Source organism: Ursus arctos, unplaced genomic scaffold, assembly GCF_023065955.2.
Source record: "Ursus arctos isolate Adak ecotype North America unplaced genomic scaffold, UrsArc2.0 scaffold_2, whole genome shotgun sequence".
Classification (NCBI taxonomy): Eukaryota; Metazoa; Chordata; class Mammalia; order Carnivora; family Ursidae; genus Ursus; species Ursus arctos.
In genome coordinates, this window is record NW_026622874.1 from 1,788,140 (window position 1) to 1,807,610 (window position 19,471).

General features: G+C 41.4%; 1 protein-coding gene across 8 annotated transcripts in view; it reads right to left on the bottom strand.

The window, feature by feature from the left end:
* The window catches only part of PLD5 (phospholipase D family member 5), a 385,783-nt gene that overhangs the window by 40,484 nt on the left and 325,828 nt on the right, over positions 1–19,471 (bottom strand). For 7 of the 8 annotated variants that reach the window (XM_026487593.4, XM_057315031.1, XM_026487592.4 and 4 more), the window contains 2 exons: positions 11,232–11,400; positions 3,390–3,504 (listed from right to left, as the gene is read on the bottom strand). In XM_026487593.4, the coding sequence (XP_026343378.1) occupies positions 3,390–3,504; positions 11,232–11,400 (284 nt within the window). Of the gene's footprint in view, positions 1–1,746; positions 2,399–3,389; positions 3,505–11,231; positions 11,401–19,471 lie in introns of those variants that run through there. The other variant, XM_057315032.1, reaches the window with a different exon arrangement.

Genomic DNA, 19,471 nt, shown 5'->3' on the forward strand with positions numbered 1-19,471 from the left:
CTTCAGTGTTTTCTCACCTGGGACACTGCTCCACCCAGTACGGAGACTACTGTCTCGGCTTCCCGAATGCATGTGTCGGCTCCGGTGGCAGGAGAACAGTAGTGCCATCCCCAGGAACCACGGCACGGGTACGGACAAGCTCACTGGGAAGGTGTACGTGCCTCAGTGAGCCTTCTGAGTGCCTCCAAGTAACCTACCACCCCCCTGTCAGCCCTCCAACAATTCAAACCATCTTCTGGACAAATGTGCAAAGCCAGACTCAAATATACTCCAGAGAATTCAAAATCAGACAGATGATACTGTTTGGGGGAATCTTCTAAGTCTCGTGAAGATTTAATGAGCTATAATTCCATGCAAGGTCTAGTGTGGATTTTTCTTAATTCAGCATTCTCAGCAGGTGTCTGAGTGACGACTGAAGAGATTTCCAGAACATGCTGGTAATTATTTAAATTATCAATGAATTTTCCTTCTGGATGCTCTTTAAATATTTTTATACAAGAACTATGCCTCGCTCTAGGGAATTAATGTTTTGCCAAAATGCTGTGTGTAAAATGAACTCATTTAAAAATGCATTATAATAGAGAGCCAGAAATAGACCCATGTAAATATAATCAACTGATCCTTACAGAGGAGCAAAGACAATACAAGGGGGCAAAGCTAGTCTTTCCAACAACGGTGCTGGAGTAACGACATCCACCTGTAGACACAGACCCTACCTATAAAACTCCTAGGAAACGACAAATAAGAGAATCTAGATGAACTTCGGTTTGGTGGTGACTTTTAGGACACAGCACCAAAGGCACGATCCGGGGAAGAAATCACTGACAAGCTGGACTTCATTACAATTTAAAATGTTTTCTCTGTGAAAGACACTGTCAAGAGAATGAAGAGATAAGCCACAGGCTGGGAGAAAATATATGCAAAAGACACATCTGATGAAAGACTGTTATCCAAAATATACAAAGAACTCTTAAAACGCAACAGTAAGGAAATGAACAGCCCGATGAAAAAATGGGCCAAACACACCTCATCCAAGAAGCTATTCAGATGGCAAGTAAGCATAAAGAGATGCTCCATGTCGTGTTATCAGGGAAATGTGGATTAAAACAATAATGAGGTACCGCTGCACACCCATCAGAATGGCCACGATCTGGAACTCTCGGTCACTGCTGGTGGGAACTCAAAACGGTAGAGACGCTCTGGAAGACAGTTTGGCAGTTTCTCACAAAACTCAACATCATTTTACCATACGATCTGGCGGTCACACTTCTTGTTATTACCCAATGGGTTTGAAGACATGTCCCCACAAAAACCTGCATGTGAAAATTTACAGCAGCTTAATTCATAATTGCCAAAACTTGGAAGCAACCAAGATGTCCTGAAGGTGAACAGATCAACGCTGGTCCATCCAGACAGTGGAATATTATTCAGCACTAAAAGGAAATGAGCTGTCAAGCCATCCAAGATACCGAGGAAGCTTAAATGCATAATGCTAAGTGAAAGAAGCCAATCTGAAAAGGATATACACTGTATGATTCCAACTACATGATATCTTGGAAAAACTCAAATGATGGAGACAGTGAAAAGATCAGTGGTTGCCAGGAGCTGGCAGGGAGGGAAGGAGCACAGAGGACTGGCAGGACCCTGAAATGACTCTACATGATATCGTAATGGTGTATACGCATCATTACACATTTGTAGGACCCACAGAACGCAACATCAAGAGCGAACCCCTAATGTGCATCAGTAGCAGCGTGGGTTCACCAACTGTAGCAAGTGTCCCACTTTGGGGGGAGGCTGATAACGGGCAGGCTGAGTGAACATGTGTGAGGGGGCAGAGGGAGGTAGGAATTCTGTGTTTTCTGTTTGGTTTCGCTGTGAACCTAAGCTCTAAAATAGTCTATTTTAAAAACACATTATACGTGGAGAAGACGAGAGAGAGCCAGGAATCCATATTTACTAAGGACTGAGACAGATGAGAACCAGTGTTTGGAGCTTTTCATGTATTATCTCATTTAATCCTCCACCACCAAAGGGTGGATGCTTTTTACAGACAAGAAAACAGTGGCAGCAGGGCTCAAGACAGATCACATGACTTTCCATCATCTTCCAGCTTGTAAGGGTCAGTGCTTGAATTCAGATAGGGGTTTTGGGGACTCCAAAACACTTATTTAATTCGTTAACATCACTTTTGGATAGAGGCACTATAAGATGGCTCCATGTACACGCAGGTCAAATATCCAGATCTGAGTTCCTAAATTCAGCTGTGCCGGAAACCTGATCCGTCCCTGTGTTTCCCAATTATTGAGCCCGCAGTTCCCAGTTTTGATGGAATGATTCTGAGTTTGCTTTTGACACATGCTCAAAGAGGAGCTGATCTCATTCTACTTTGCATAAGCTAAGGAACATGAGAAGATCCAAATTACTATGTTTCAAGCCGAGAGAGACAACATGAATAAAATAATATTGTCATTTTCTAAAACAAGTTGAATAATACCCATTTTTAAAAATTCCAATATTCTATTCTCCTAATGTGACACATAACTACTCAAAATGGACAAAGGACCGCCTTCCACGGAGCCGGGATGGAGGAGCTAACTTTCGAGTGGCTGATGGCAGTGTCTTCTGGTTCCAGGTGGTAGGGTTGGGGGGGGGGAGGTTCTGGGTACCATGGATTCTAGGCCTCGCTCTTCCTTTTCACATCTGCATGTTTAAGTCATTTCCCCTCTTATGGTCCATGTTTCCTTATTGCTCAGCTGCAGGTGATAAAAGCTGCCCTCCCTACTGGCAACGTTGCTTAGAAAATCAAACGAGATAAAGCACTTTACAAAGCAAAAGCCATAGTCTTTACTCACTCACTGAATTGGGGGGAAAAAAAACCCATATTCTACGCTCCTTCATTCCACACACGTTTTTCTTTTTCTTTCTTTCCTTTTTTTTTTTTTTTCCAGATTTTATTTATTTATTTGACAGCGAGAGAGCACAGCAGGGAGAGCAGCAGGCAGAGGGAGAGCGAGAAGCAGGCTTCCCACCGAGCAGGGAGCCCGATGCAGGATTTGATCCCAGCAACCTGGAATCATGACCTGGGCTGAAGGCAGACGCTTCACCGACTGAGGCCCCAGGCGCCCTTGGGACTCGCCTTTCATGAGCCATTCACCTCCTCACCTATAACATCAGGCAAGCGGACCAAAGAATTTCTGAAAACACTTATTAAAGACATCTCTGGTGTCCTCATACTTGAACCAAGCCCTAGAGGAGACGTTCCGTTCAAGCAGCTGTTTGCCCTCCCCGTCCTGCTTCCTCCAGGGCCCCGCGGGCTACGGAAGAACACGCTGGGACCACCACTGACCTGCGTGACCCTGAAGGGGCCTGACAGCCCTGACACCTACCAATGTAAGCCGCGCTGTCCGTCACCATGTACTTGTTGCGATTTAATTTAGGAAACGTGTGGTCCTTTTGTTCTTTCGTAGCACACACGTTCTCTCTTTCCAGATCGAAAAATTTCTGTAAGACACAAGAATAAACAAATTAAGGAAGCAGGTGAATAGGGAACGTTTTTGGTTTTGTTCAAGAGCACAAAAGGGTTTCTTATCCAAATACCCGCAGCCGACCTCATACTGGGTTATTCAAGCCATAATCTTGTTACTTCATATAGATAGAAGCTATTTTTGTTCTCAAATCTATATGGGCAACAAGAGGGAAAATTAGCATGCTCAACCGGGTCTATAATTAACACTTTTAAGCTGCAAAATGAACACAAAATTCATTCTTTCAACAGCATGAGGGCCAGAAGGTTTTTAAATTCTCATTGTCTTATTCCTCGGGGTGCGCTGGCATTTGAGGTCTGCCCAGGGTGCTTTCTGTCACGCATGCCAATGAACTGAATGAATATTCCTCCATGTTGCATACATTCTAAAAAGCAGCAGGGCCGTGTCAATGACTAGCTAATTCAGCTGGGGGTTTGCAAAGGTCAAAAGAGATTCTGCCAAGGGAACAAATGCTTTCCATCTTAACACCTAGGTCTACAAGCTCTTTTAATAAGCAAGTCAAAAAAATCAGCACTTCAAACCATGAATCCTGATTTTCAACTTTAATGTAACCCCAAAAGCCCTCAGGCCCAGGGCTGTGGGGGGATAAGAGAGGGGGCTGACAGTGGAGGTAGGTAGGCTGGAGCTTCTAGAATCTGCTGGAAGTGGTAACAGCTCAGATGAGGCCTGAACTGTGACCGAGCCCACGGATGACACACCATCAAAGGTGAGCTCTCGCGTCTCCTTCGTGCTGGAAAAGGCTGAACAGAACTGCGTAGAATCTTTCTGGAATGAATATCTTAGGTCTGCAGGATCATGCGTGTTTGATGGGAAGAGGAGGCAGAGAGAAAAATGAGATGTCATCTAGAAATGGAGACGTCATTTACAGTTTTAAACCAGCAATATCCACAGTAGCCAAGACATGGAAGCTACCTACGTGCCCACTAACGGATGAATGGGTAAAGAGGTTGTGATATATCTGTACAACGGAATATAATTCAGCCATAAAAATGAGGAGATGCTACCGTTTTTGACAACATGGATGCACCTTTGAAGGCATTGTTCTAAGTGAAATAAGTCAGAGAAAGAAAGACAAATACTGTATGATATCAATTGTATATAGAATCTAAAATTAAAAAAAAAAAAACCAACACAAAATCATAGAGAAAGAGACCAGACTTTTTTGTGTGTTCTGATGCTTTGACATCTGGGCCCTGCTGAGCCTGGAGGGACTGCACTTCCGAGGGCTGGCTAATTCCTGGAGATAGCAAACAACTTGCCCGTGAGAGCACTTCTCATATGTAAACCAAACAGTCCGTGGCCCATACCCTGAACCACCTCCTTTATGGGCTCAAACGCTGGGCCACTATCCACTTGCCCTAATCACCCCAGGGCCAGGTACCAGGCAACCAGGGGCAGCCCCTGGGCCCATGAGCCCACCGAAATCATTCAAACTCGCCAATCTTAAGTGGGCTTACCCTGTCTTGCGTCTTCCCCGGCCCCGTAAACCAAAACAAAAGTCCTTGTCCATCCTTCCCTCACTTCTGCCTCCCGGATGACCCTGGGGCTTCCTCTTGTGCCCCCTTCCCTTGAGATCTGTGAATAAAACAGTCTTTCCAATGGGCGTCATTGCCTGATCTGTTGGGTGTCCTCCTATCTAAATCATAATCAAACCTGTATTTTAGAACACTGCTGAAGTTCGAAAGTCTGACACTAACTGCAAGCATCCTGAACTCTGAGTGAATGCCCTCACGTGGCAGGTTCTTCACCCTTCTCCAGCACACCCTCGTTAGGAAAAATGGCTAAAATGAGTCCACATCCACCATGCTCCCTGCTTCTTCCACTCATTGGTTCACAGATCCTTCCTGAACACTCTTCAACAGCTCCCTTTTTTTATCTTATCCATCCATCCATCCATCCATCCATCCATCCATTCAACATATAGGTTTTGAATGCTTTGTGCCAGCGACCTGCTAGGCACTGGGAATTCAAACATCACTTGATTTTCCATGCTGCCCCATATGCCACTTCAGTTATCTGGAAAATGCCATCCTTGAGCTGAAACAATCCCCAGCATTCTCTTGTCCATAGAAAGATACTGAACACAAGCTGATTCTATTCTCCTGGGTCTCTGCCTGGCTTTCTGGGACCATACCAGTGTTTCCTCTAATCCCTGATATCTGATTTCAAACCGAGGTTGGTGCCCTAGTCCAACTCCTGGTTATCACATTCACTTGAAAATCTGGTGTGGAAAATAGATCCATGGTAGTAATCATTGACCTGTTCCTTCTTTCCATTTTATTGAGGAGTAACTGACATCTCTCACTGCATAAATTTAAGTTGTACCGCATCGTGGTTTGATTTCTACATATCGTGACATGATGATCACAATACGTCCAGCTAACATCTATCTTCTCATATAGATACAATAAAAAGATAAGAAAGAAGAAAAGAATAAAGACAAAAATTTCTCCTTGTGATGAGACTGAGGATTTATTTTCTTAACAACTCTCCTCTATATCATGTAGCCGTGTTAACTATAGTCATCACTGTACGTTAAATCCCTAGTATTTATCTTGTAACTGAAAGTTTGTACCCTTTGACCACCTTCCTCCAATTCCCTGTCCCCCTACCTCTACCCCTCACCTCTGGCAACCACAAGTCTGGTCTCTTTTTCTATGACTTTGTGTTGGTTTTTTTTTTTAATTTTAGATTCTATATACAATTGGTATCATACAGTATTTGTCTTTCTTTCTCTGATTTATTTCACTTAGAACAATGCCTTCAAAGGTGCATCCATGTTGTCAAAAATGGTAGCATCTCCTCATTTTTATGGCTGAATTATATTCCGTTGTACAGATATATCACAACTTCTTTACCCATTCATCCGTTAGTGGGCACGTAGGTAGCTTCCATGTCTTGGCTACTGTGGATATTGCTGGTTTGAACATGAAGGTGCAGATACCTAAGTTAGTGTTTTCATTTCCTTTGGATCTATTCCCATTAATAGAATTGCTGAATCATATGGTAGTTCTATTGTTAATTTTTGGAGGATTCTCCATACTATTTTCCATAGTGGCTGCACCAATCTACATTCCCACCAATGGGGCACACAGGCTCCCTTTTCTCCACATCCTCACCAGCATTTGTTATCTCTTGTCTTCTTGATGAGGGCTGTCCTACATGCAAGCTATAGTATCTCATAGTAGTTTTGGTTTGCATCTCCCTAATGACTAGCAATGTTGAGCATCTTTTCACGTACCTCTTGGCATTCTGTATACCTTCTTGGAGAAATGTCTATTCAGGTCCTTGGTCTATTTTTTAATTGGGTTATTTGCTCTTCAGTTGTATGAGTTTTTTATGTATTTTGGATATTAAGCCCTTATCAGATATATGCTTTGCAAATATTTTTCCTTTCATAGGTTGTCTTTTCATTTTGTTTCTTTTTGATTTTGTGGTTGTGTCCTAGGAGTCACATCCAAAAAATTTTTATTACCCCAGTCCATGTTAAGAAACTTTGTTCCTTTGTTTTCTTCTAGGAGTTTCATGGTTTCAGGTCTTACGTTTAAGTCTTTAATCCATTTTGTGTTAATTTTTGTGAGTGGTGTATAATATGGGTCCAGTTTCATTCTTTTACATGTGAATATCCAGTTACTCCAGCACCATTCATTGATGAGATTATTTTTTCTCCATTGAGTATTCTTGGCTCCCTTGTCAAGTATTAGTTGGCTGTATATACTTGGGTTTATTTCTGAGCTCTTGGTTCTGTTCCATTGGTCCATTTGTCTGTTTTTATGCCAGTACCATATTTGATGACTATAGCTTTATAGTAGAGCTTGAAATCAGGAAGTGTGATACTTCCTTCTCTGTTCTTCTTTCTCAAGATTTCTTTGGCTATTCGGGGTCTTTTGCAGTTCTGCATAAATTTTATGAGTGCCTTTTCTACTTCTGTAAAAATGCCACTGGAATCTTGATAGGATTGCATTGAATCTATAGATGGCTTTTGGTTTATTGACATTTTAACAATATTCATTTTTCCAGTCCGTGAACCTGGGATACCTTTCCATTTTTTTGCATCACCTTTGATTTCTTTCATCAATGTCTTAGAGTTTTCAGCATACAGATTGTTCATCTCCTTAGATAAATTTATTCCTAAGTATTTTATGTTTTGATGCTAGTATAAATGGGTTCCATTTCTTTCTTTTTCAGAAATTTCATTGTTAGTGTACAGAAACACTACTGATTTTTGTATTTTAATTTTGTATCTTGCAACTTTACTGAATTCATTGATTAAATTTAACATTTTTTGGGTTGAGTCTTTAGGATTTTTTGTATATAAAATCATGTCATCTGCAACTAGAGATAAATTTTCTTCTTCCTTTTCAATTCTGATACTTATTTCTTTTTCTTGCCTGATTGCTCTGGCTAGGACTTCCAGTACTGTGTTAGATAGGAATGGTAAGAGCTGGAACCCTTGTCTTGTTTCTGATCTTAAAGGAAATGCTTCCAACTTTTCATCATGGAGTAAGATGTTTGCTGTAGGCTTCACAGACCTGTTTCTATTTCTAAAACTGATTTATGAACTCAGACATGTGCATGGCTACCTCAGTTTATAAAAACCAGTTAAATGAAGATTAAAAATTTCTATTTTTCCTCAATATTATCAGAATGTTAGGGAGATTAAAATGAAATCTATGTGAGAAGCATAATTTTTTGAAATCTACAGTAAATTCTAGAATTTTATGTTTTTATATTGTTGATAACTTCAAAAAATATTTAATAGTATGAATAAGTTAAAAAACTTTTTATTGATATTATTGTTGATCCCAGAGATATGTAAGTCAGATGTGCATCTTCTCAAGTCTTTGAGCAGATATAACATACGATGTTTTTCAGTATAGATAGGAAAGACAAAAAAATTGCTTTATGACTTCAATTATCTGTTCTGCATGCAGAGACCATAACAGTACGATGTTTAAGAGCTTGGACTCTGGAGTCAGAAAAACTTGTATTTTCCTTTCCTTTATTTTCACATTAATAATGTATGTATTGGCAATGATCTCATTAAAAATGTATGAATAAAAATAAGTATGAATAACATTGTAAAAATTAGTAATTCAGTAATTCTACTTTTAAGATTGGGACAGAAGAAATATGTATGTTTGTTAATGTTACATTTATTGCAGCAAAAGTTACAAGACTATGTTAAAGCTTTTTGTATTTGCTGCGTGAGCATTTTGTAAAACACTGAAAGTTGTTCAAAACAGTACAAGAGAGATTTCTTAGGACTTATTTTATATCGTTTGTTTTCCTCATCCTATAAAGGTGAATAAAATCTGTTTGATTCAGTTTTCCTAGATACACACACACACACACACAAAAGAAAGACTTGAATTTGAATTTTTCTCTATTAACTAGTGTCCTGGAGAGAAATTATTTAATCTCTTTAGGCTTCATTTTCTATGTCTGTACAATGTAAAAAGGTCCTGCTTCATAGGGTGGTTGTGAATATTGAGTAGCACATACAAGTACTTAATGCAGTGCCCGTCCAACTGTCTATACTCATGAATATAAGAAATTCCTTCATTTAAAAAAAATATTAAGCACTTACTACATCTAGGCAAAGTGAAGTGAGAGGGTGCCATCATGGCAACAATAAAAACTTAGTAAAGGATGTAGCAATGGCTTCCCCAATGGGCAGCAGGCAACAAGGACATTGGTATTGCAGGATGGAAAGAATGGAGACTCAAGCAGTGGCAAAATATTTGGTAAAACCATAACCTGCATTAATTTGGAAGGAAGACCAAGCACCCCACAAAACTCTGGCTACAGGGCAAGGGATGGGAAGACAAACTGTTAGTAGTAGATGTCGGTTGTTGTTAGTGATTTTAGAAAGTTATCAGAGGAGACAAATAAGCCCAGAGACGGATTTGCTGGCTTGCAAGCAGATACAAAAGAGAACAGACACACTAGAAATTTGGTATTTCAAGGGGTTGGAAAAACTGATTGTGCCAGGAGCTCAAAAGCAGAAAATTACTTTGAAAAATGCTTTAAGTGACTGAGGCCAGTTAAGACTCAATCCTGCAGCAAAGATCAGATAACTGGAATAATCATAATCGGTGTAATCTTCCCACCTAAGTCTGACGACCTGAATGAAGCCACCATTAATAAGACAGAGGAGAGAGAGAGGGAGAAGGGGAGGGGAAGGGGGAGAAGAGAGGGGAGAGGGGGAGGGAAGGAAGGAGAGGGAGACAGAGGCAGAAGTACATGGGCAAGGAAGCATATTGGTCAAGTTTGGGAATTATGTACAACAAAACCTTTGGCTGTGGCTACTGGTATGTGGAAATGACTAGAAGCAAGTAGGTCAGAAGCCTACTAAATTTCTGACAAAATTGCACTGCCACAGGAACCATGAGCGGAGACCAAAAACTCCTTTAACTGCTCATGCTAAGAGCAACCTTACGATCAGGAGTATGAGAACTTCACCATATAGAAGATTTTTACAATCGCTTGGCCCAGTGACTGCTGTGACTGTTCCCATGTCCGTCTTCTGAATGGGAGTTTTTACTGTACTTCTCCTGTCCCTGTTATATGCGGAGGAGGTAACTTCAACCTGGGTTTTGGGTTTCATGGGATATTGTTTTGTTTTTAGTTTCTGTTTATTGAACTATGAGGTCCAGACCTGGACATCACTGGGAGATCCTGAACTTTGCACTGTGCGTACCCATGGGGGATGAGGGTTCTCTGTGTGGGTACCCAGAACTGCAGACTAATGGTCCATAAACCTGTTCCTTCGTCTTTTTGGGAACATGCCACCCCTGCCATTAGGTGTGGCAGGTGACTGAGTTCTGAGCAGTGGAATCAAGACTACAGGGATGTCTGCCACCTCCAGGTCCCCCCATAAATGCCTCCCGGGCAGTCCTCCAGGCTCTCTCTCCTGCTGCTTGGCCTTGGGATGTTGAGGCTTGGGACGATTTTGGAAGCTACGTGTCAGAGTGGATGCTGGCACCCCTGTCGTCCTGGTCCCTAAACATTGCATGGAGCACAGACCCATCACCCAGAAGGGGGCCTGGCACAGAGTAGGGTCTCAGGGTACATTTGCTGAATGACTGCAGTGGAGGTTGGAAAAGGTGAGCCCTAAAGGACTAACAGGCATTAGTCAGATAAGGCACAGAGGGAACAGTATGTACAAAGGCCCAGAGGGGAGGAAGAGGGCATCATGTGCGAGGACCTGAAGAGAGTCAAAGATGAGCTACGGAACCACCACCACACTGAGAGTAAAACCCATTCCCAATCTTGCGTCCCTCCAAGTATGCGGGTTAGCATGTGGCCCGAGGGACTGGCGCAAGAACAGGAGCCCGGGTTGGGGGGACTTTGGGGCTGGGGTAGGCTGTGGGAGAGGACGTGCTGCTGCTCTGTTGGTCACAGACTTAGCAACAGGAGTGGCAGGTGAACAAGGCAGTTCAAACAGAGCGGAAAGGACCCAACAGGCAGTGTGTGAAAACAGGACGAGCCCGGGAGGGAGCCAGGAAATGTGGGTTCCAGGCTCCTTCTCTCGTGTGTTTGTCTTGAAAAAATACTTATCCTACTTTTGAAATATTTTCTAGCTATCAGAGACTGTTATCCTGAGATAAAAGCTGTCACAGGTGTGGGGAGGGAGTCAGCTCTCTTATTTAATAATACTGAAGTCAACGTCATACTTACAACTTTCAAACTGCAGTTGGCTATTTCGGTGCAAATAGCTTTAAGAGATGAAATAAAGTTAAATGTAAGGGGGTCAGTTTCCTTCCAGAAGCTTATAAGGAGTCGAACTTTAACGCTTCGCAAAACTAATGCTTCTCTTATTTTCCCATCCAAGTCTGGCCAGTAAGTCCTGTAGGAATAATATCCATGTGGACAAAAATAAAGAAAAGAAGTTAGTTTGGGGAAAGAAATTTACTAGACTACAAAGAACATTTATATTAACCCAATCATTACTTCGTTCTGTAATAGAGACACACCCTGGTAGGAAATGTCGAAAACATGCAGATCTCCTGGGCGGGGCACCCACAGAGGATGCTTTCCTGGGTCCAGCCCCTCCCTGAACTGAGTTCCCCCACCACCGGGGCCTCAGAGGATATGGACAGACTGACCTCCATCACCTGTTCAGAGTCTTGAGCACCCCCGTCAGTCCCAAAGGCTGCAAGGACCCCTCTTCTTTGGAAAATGCCCTCCAAATGAGCTTCTGCTCTGATTATGCAACCTTCCCCATACTCTTATTTCCAGGCTGCCTTCCTCTCTCCTGACCAAGCCCCCAGCTGCTCTGGCCCTTGCACTCCCCACCTGCCCTCCCTAAGGGCAACAGTGTCTCCTGGAGGCTCAGCCTCTTCCTGAATCCGTAGCCTCTTGCCTGAACTAAATCCTGACTCTTCCCGAGGCCACACCTTCTCTGGAAGTCCTGCCATTTAGTTTCTACCGCAACCTGTCCGTTTGGTGCAGGAGGTGGGTCAGCCCCCCCAACACACACCACGTCACTTCCAGAACTGTCACCTATTTCTCACTGAAAAAGGAAAACACAACAAACATTTCCATCTTAAAGACAAGCCCCAAATCTCTCTATCTCCCCTCAGCCCTGACATGTGTAGACTTTCTGTTTGTTCCCTGGTTCAGACCTTTCCCTGATTCCAGGCCAACTCAGTTTGGACGAATACAGTGTTATTCAAAACCTTAGCCTGTTAGTTTTGAGTTCTCCTCTTTATATGGCCCAGCCTGTGGTCCTGCAGTGTCCTGCACGCTATGAAATCCCCAGTGAGCGTGATCTTGCCCTGCGTGGGCCCAGCCCCATGACCCCCACACTATTCTGCTCCATCAGCTCCAGGTCCCCTTTCTGGCCCAGCCCAACCTCAGTGATCACCTGAAGGACCCCTACCCTGGCCCTTCCTCTAGCTCTTGGGTCAGAGTCATACCTCCCTTGGTCTATTTCTATGGTCACAAAGCCAAGGACTACTGAACAAAGTCAGCTCAGTCCCGTGAGGCTGGAGCCAACACAAGGGCATCTGGCCCTCACCGCCATCCACTACCCTTGTCCTCGCCTTGCACGGTTCCCCCTCCGGGACCTTTCTGTAATTAGTCTAAGCTGGACCCCACTCCTCAGATACTTGTTTCTTCCTCCGTCCACAAAATAGAGCTTCTCAGTCATGGTCTTTCTCACCTTTCTACCCCCGAGAGCCTCCGCATACTTCTCCACTTTCCTCCGGCTCAGAAGATAAGGTAACCTGCTCAGGGTCAGACCTGGACCTCCCTTCCCCCTGGGCCATTCCCCTGACCCTCTGCAACTGTGTTTCATTGGTCACTCCTCCCCGAAGAGAGTTTCAACTACCCGCCCTCCCCCTTCCTCTTAGTTTGAGAACAAAATGTGAATCTCTCTCAAAGAACCCTCCCCTGACTCTGCATCGCTGTGGCTGGTGCACAACCTCTTTTCCCTTTTGAACTAAACATCTATCTATCTATCTATCTATCTATCTATCTATCTATCATCTATCTATCTTTCTATCATCTATCTATCGATCTATTATCTATCTATCGATCGACCTATCATCTATGTATCTTTGAGTGTAGCTGACACACGATGTTACATCGGTCTCAGGTGTTCGACACGGTGAGTGAACACCTCTATGCACTACGCGGGGCTCACCACCAGGGCGGCTGCCGTCTGTCACCCTACAGCACCACCACAGGACCCTCAAGTATGTTCCCTGCGCTGTGCCATTCATCCTTGTGCTTTACTCATTCCACAGCTGGGAGCCTGGACCTCCCTTTCCCCTTCACCCATTTGCCCATCCTCCTGCCCCTCCCCTCTGGCGACCATCAGTTTGCTCTCTGTATTTATGGGTCTCTTTCTACTTTTTTGAACATAACTTCTTGACACTGTAATCTAGAATCTCTGACTTTACTTCATCACCCCCGCTCACTCCTAAGCCTACTGCCCCCCCCCCCTCGCCTCCAGGCCCCCGTTCTTGCACAAATCTCCAAGTCAGCAGGGATGTCCCAACTGCCAAGTCTAATGGACATCATTCGATTCTTATTTTACTGTTAATTGAAGCCCCATGTGGCTCTGCTGATGGTTCTTTTCTTCTTGAAAACGGATTCCATTGGCTTCGATGACCCTGTGGTTTGATGGTCTGTCCCTTATCTCTTGCAATGTTTATCTATTGTGTGGTCTATGCTCCCTCAAGATTCTACCACCATCCCCTGTTCTCCTCACTCTACAGGCCGTCTCCTTGGTGGCTTCATCTATGCACTGGATCTCAGCTGTCCTCCAGAGTCGGAAAAGCTCCAAATTCACATCACCAGGCTAACCCTCTTCAGACTGCGTTCTGGATATCTTTGTAAGGTCTTTATCCATCCGGACCTTTACAAGAACCTCAAATTCACAAACCTGATTTTTATAGCCTCTTTTACTTTGTATACCGTTCACCATCTAATCACCCAAAGCAAAAACCCGGCAATCATTCCTGTGCCTGCTCTCCTTTTCACCGCGTACTTCAAAGACATTCCTGGAATGTACATCCGCTGTTCTATCCTTCTGAGCCATCATTATCCCTGACCTGGGCCACTAACAGCTCCAAATTTGTTTCTCGGCCTCCAGTTTTGTCCCGTCAAGTACATCTTCCATGACCACCAAAGTGATCTATCTAAAAGCATATCTCCTTTGATTAAAATGTAGTGGAGGCTCCGCAAAGTCACAAGACTCCCTTACGGTCAGATCCTCTTGTCCCTGGTCCCCGCCTTCCCTCCAATTTCATCTCTCACCACCTGTGTTCCAGCACTGAACCTGTTACAGATGCTGCCAGGTGCCAGGCAATTTTTCCCCATCTGAAACTTTGCTCATGCTGTCCCTCCTACCTGGAAAACTCCTTCTTATCCTTTGTTTGATTAACTCCTGCATATTTTAAAATGTAATTCAGGTAGCATTTCCTCCAATAAGCCTCTTCTAACCTTGAAACTGCCACAGATGCTCCTTCCCTGGGACCTATAATATTTTGTGCACATATCTACTGTTCCATTCACCACACTGTGCTATGATAATTGATTCTGTGTCCGTCTGCCCTATTGGATGGAGTTCCTGGGACCATACACTGCTCAGACTTCAATCACTCCTGCACAGTGCCCAATAAATATTTGTTGAATGAAAACATAAATGAAAAATATTAATACCTCACAGATTAATCAGCCTACTTTTTTCTTATTGAATAAATTTGATGCATAACATTGTGTAAATTTTATAAGCTATATAGCATGTTACTTTGGTACATTCTTATACTGTAGTATTATGGCCAGTGTACTGACAGTCATCACATCACAAAAATTACAGTAGAATATTTACAGCACATTAGCCGTCTATGACCTATTTACTACTCATTACAAGGCTGCAGTCTTAAACACCATCACTCTTATCCCTCACCCCCCCCACTAGTAACCACCATTTTACTGTCTGTTTTCTTTTTTTTTTTTTTTAATGTTTTAATGATTTTTTATTATATTATGTTAGTCACCATACAGTACATCCCCGGTTTCCAATGTAAGGCTCGATGATTCATTAGTTGTGTATAACACCCAGTGCACCATGCAATACTGTCTGTTTTCTATCACTTCCATACAGAAGTGATATCATACAGTACTTGTCTTTTTCTGTCCGACTTCTCTCGTTTAGCATAATGGACTCACGGTCCATCCATGTTGGTGCAAATGGGAGGATATTCTCCTTTCTCGTGGTTGAATAATATTTCATGGTGTATATTGCCACATCTTTTCATCCACTCATCCGCGGATAGGCATGTGTGCCATTTCCATATCTCGGCCACTGTGAATAGTGCTGCAGGAAACACGGCAATACAGGTAACTCATCAGAATTCTGTTTTCGTTTCCTTTGATTAAATACCCAGAAGTGGAATTGCTGGATCGTGTGGTAGACTTATTTTAATTTGGGGGGGAACCTCCATATTTTCTTCCATAGTGGTTGGATCAGTTTACCTTTCTACCAACTGTGTATAAGTGTTCCCTTTTCACTACATCCTCGTCAGCACCTGTTGTCTCTTGGCTTCTTGATGACGGCCATTCTAACAGGTGTGAGGCGATATCTCATCGTGGTTTCAATTTGCCTTTCCCTGATGATGAGTGATGCTGAGCATCTTTTCATGTGTCTGTTGGCCATTTTGATGTCCTCTTTGGAGAAATGTCCGTTTAGTTCCTTTGTCCATCTTTAATCAGATTATTTGCTTTTTGTTGTTGTTGTTACTGAGTTGACTGAGTTCCTTACAGATGTGGATGTTAACCCTTTATCCAATATAGGGTTTGCAAAAATTTTTCCCCATTCTGTAGGTTGTCTTTTTTTTGTTGTTGTTAATTGTTTCCTTTGCTCTGCAAAATCTTTTGAGTTTGATGTAGTCCTATTTGTTAATTTTTTGTTATTGTTGTTTGTGCTTTTGGTGTAATGTCAAAAAAATTATTACCAAGACCATTATTGATGAGCTTTTTCCCTATCTTTTCTTCTAGGAGTTTTGTGATATCAGGTCTTATCTTTAAGTCTTTGATCTATTTTGAGTTAATTTTTGTGAGTCATGTGATAGGGGTCCAACTTCATTGTTCTGCATGTTTTTCTCCAGTTTCCCCAGCACCGTTTGTTGAAGAGACTGTCCTTTCCCCATTGAGTGTTCCTGGTGCCCGTGTTGAATATTAGTTGACTGTATAGGCCAGGGTTTACTTCCGAGCTCTCTATTTTGTTCCCCTGGTTGATGTTGTCTATTTTTGTACTGTTTTTACTATGGCTTTGTCTTACAGTTTGAAATCAGGAAGTGAGATGCCTTGAACTTTGTTCTTTTTCTCAGGATTGTTTTGGCTGTTTGGGGTCTTTTGTGGTTTGATACAAATTTTGAGGTTGTTTCTTTTATTTCTGTGAAGAATGTTTTTGGTATTTTGATGGGGATTGCATTGAATCTGTAGACACTTTCAGTAGTGTAGCCATTTTATTAACATTAGTTCTTCAAATCCATGAACATGGGATGCCTTTCCATTTGTTTGTGTCTTCTTCAATTTCTCTTGGCAAAGCCTTGTAGTTTTCATTGTACAGATCTTTCACTTCCTTGGTTAAATTTATTCCTAAGTATGTTGTTTTGTGATGCTGCTGTGAACGAGATGGTTTTCCTTCTTTTTCAGAGGCTTCATTGTTAGTGTAAAAGAATGCAATTGATTTTGTATCTTGACACTTTACTGAAATTGTTGATTTATTCTGACAGTTTTTTTGATTGAGTTTTTAGGATTTTCTATATATAAGATCATATCATCAGCAAATAATGACAATTTTACTTCTTCTTTCCCAACGTGTATGCCTTTTATTCCTTGCCTGATTGCTTTGGTTGGGGCTTCCAGGACTGTTCAATACAATAAGAATGCTGAGAGTAGTCATCCTTGCTTTTTTCCTGATCTTGGGGGAAATGCTTTCAATATCTCTCCAGTGAGTACAATGTTAGCTGTTGGTTTGTCATATATGGCCTTTATCATGCTGAGTTATATTCCTTCTGTACCCATGTTAAAGGTTTTTTTTTTTTAAATTATGCTGAGTTTATTATGCTGAGTTATATTCCTTCTGTACACATGTTAAAGGTCTTTTTTTTATCATGAAAGGGTGTTGTATTTTGTCAAATGGTTTTTCTTTGTCTATTGAGATGATCACATGATTTTTATCTATCTTTTTACTGATGCGATGTATTTGCATTTATTGACTTGCATATGTTAAAATATCTTTGTATCTCCGAGATAAATCCTACTTGGTCATTGTGTATAATCTTTTTAATGTGTTCTTGAATTTGGTCTGCTAATATTTTCTTGAGAATATCTGCATCTATATTCATCAGGGATATCGATCTATAGTTTTCTTTCTTGTGGTCTCCTTATCTGATTTTGGTAGCAGAGTAATGCTGGCCTCACAGAATGAGTTTGAAAGTGTTTCTCCTTCTTGATATTTTGAACAAGTTTCGGGGAGGATTGGTGTTAATTCTTCTTTAAACATTTGGAAGCCATCTGGTCCTGAGGTTTTTTGGGTTGGGAGTTTTTTGATTACTGATTCAATGTCTTTACTCATAACTGGTCTGTTCAGATTTTCTACTTCTACCTGTCTCAGTCTTGATAGGTTGTGTGTTTCTAGAAATGTAACCTTTTTTTTTTTTTTGGTTTATGTAATTTATTAGCATATAATTGTTCATAGGAGTCTCATAGTTCTGGGTATTTCTGTAGTATCAGTTGTAATGTCTCCTCTTTCATGTTTAATTTATTTCTTTGAGTCCTCTCTCTTTGTTCCTTAGTCTAGCTAAAGGCATCAGTTTTGTTTATCTTTTTAAAGAAGCAGCTCTTCGTTTTGTTGATCCTTCCTATTAATTTTTTAGTCTCTATTTCATTTATTTCTGCTCTGATACTTATTGTTTCTTTCCTTTTGTTAACTTCAGGCTTACTTTGCTTTTCTTTTTCAAGTTCCTTGAGGTGTGAACTTCGGTTACTTAAGATATTTCTAATTTCTCAGTGTATGTGTTTATAGTTATAAACTTTCTCTTGGATCTGCTTTTATGCATCCCATAATATTTGATATGTTGTGTTTTCAAGATAATTTTTTATTTCCCTTTTGATTTCTTCTTTGATCCCATAGAGTTTTGGAAGTGTGCTTAGTTTCATATTTGTAGATCTTCTTACTTTCCTATTGATTTCTAGTTTCATACAGTTGTGGTCAGAGAAGATAGTTGGTATGATTTCAACTTCCTTAAATTTACTAAGATTTGTTTTGTGACCTAACATGTGATTTATCTTGGAGAATGTTCCATGTACACTTGAGAAGAACGTATATTCTGCTGCTGTTGGGTGTAATGTTCTGTATATGTCTGCTAAGTCCATTTGTTCTAAAGCCAGGTTCAACTGCAATATTTTCTTGTTGATTTTCTGTCTGGGTGATTTATCCATTGCTGATGGTGGGGGTGTTAGAGTCCCCTACAATTACTGTATTACTGTCTATTTCTCCCTTATGGTCCCTCATTAATTGCTTAATATGTTTTGAAGTTCCAGTGTGGGTAGCAAGCATGTATATTTATGATTGCTTTGTCTTCTTGATACACCAGCCTTTTTGTCATTATATAATGACCTTTGTCTCTTGTGACCCTTTTTGGCTTACAGTCTATTTTGTCTGATATAAGTATGGTTACATTTGCCTTGTTTTCATTTCTGTTTGCTTGGAATATCATCTTGCATTCCTTCACTTTGAGCCTGTATGTGTCTCTGGAGCTAAAGTGAGTCCCCTGTAGGCAGCATATTTGCTCTTTTATCCATCCAGCCACTCTGCGCCTTTTGATTGGTGAGTTCAATCCATTTTCACTGAGAGTGATTACTAATATCTAAGCACTTACTACTGGTCATTTTATTTTCTGCCTTCTGGTTATTTTGTCTTTCCATATTTCTTTTTCTTTCTATTTCTGTCTACTTTTTCCAGTTGGTGGTTTTCTGGGATAATTTGCTTGTTCTCCCTCCTTTTTATGTTTCATGTCTCTGCTCTAGATTTTTGCCATGTAGTTACCAGGAGGTTTACATAAAGCATCTCATAGAAAAAACAGTCTTTTCTCTGCTGATAGCACTTTATTTTTCTTCAATTATCATCCTTTTACTCCTCTCCTTTTATATTTTTGATGTCACAAGTGACCTCTTTGTATGCTATGATTTCATCACCAAGCTGTAGGAGCGATATTTTGATGCTCTTTTCCTTTAACATTTAGTTAAAGGAGACATTCACTGCACTATTGCACAAGCGTGTATGTACTGGTATAGTGCATATAAAATAGTGTCACAGTTAACACACTATGCCAAAAAAGAGTTACACTATTCTACTTCTGACTGCTTGTTTATCACCTTAATCAGAACTTTGTGTGCTT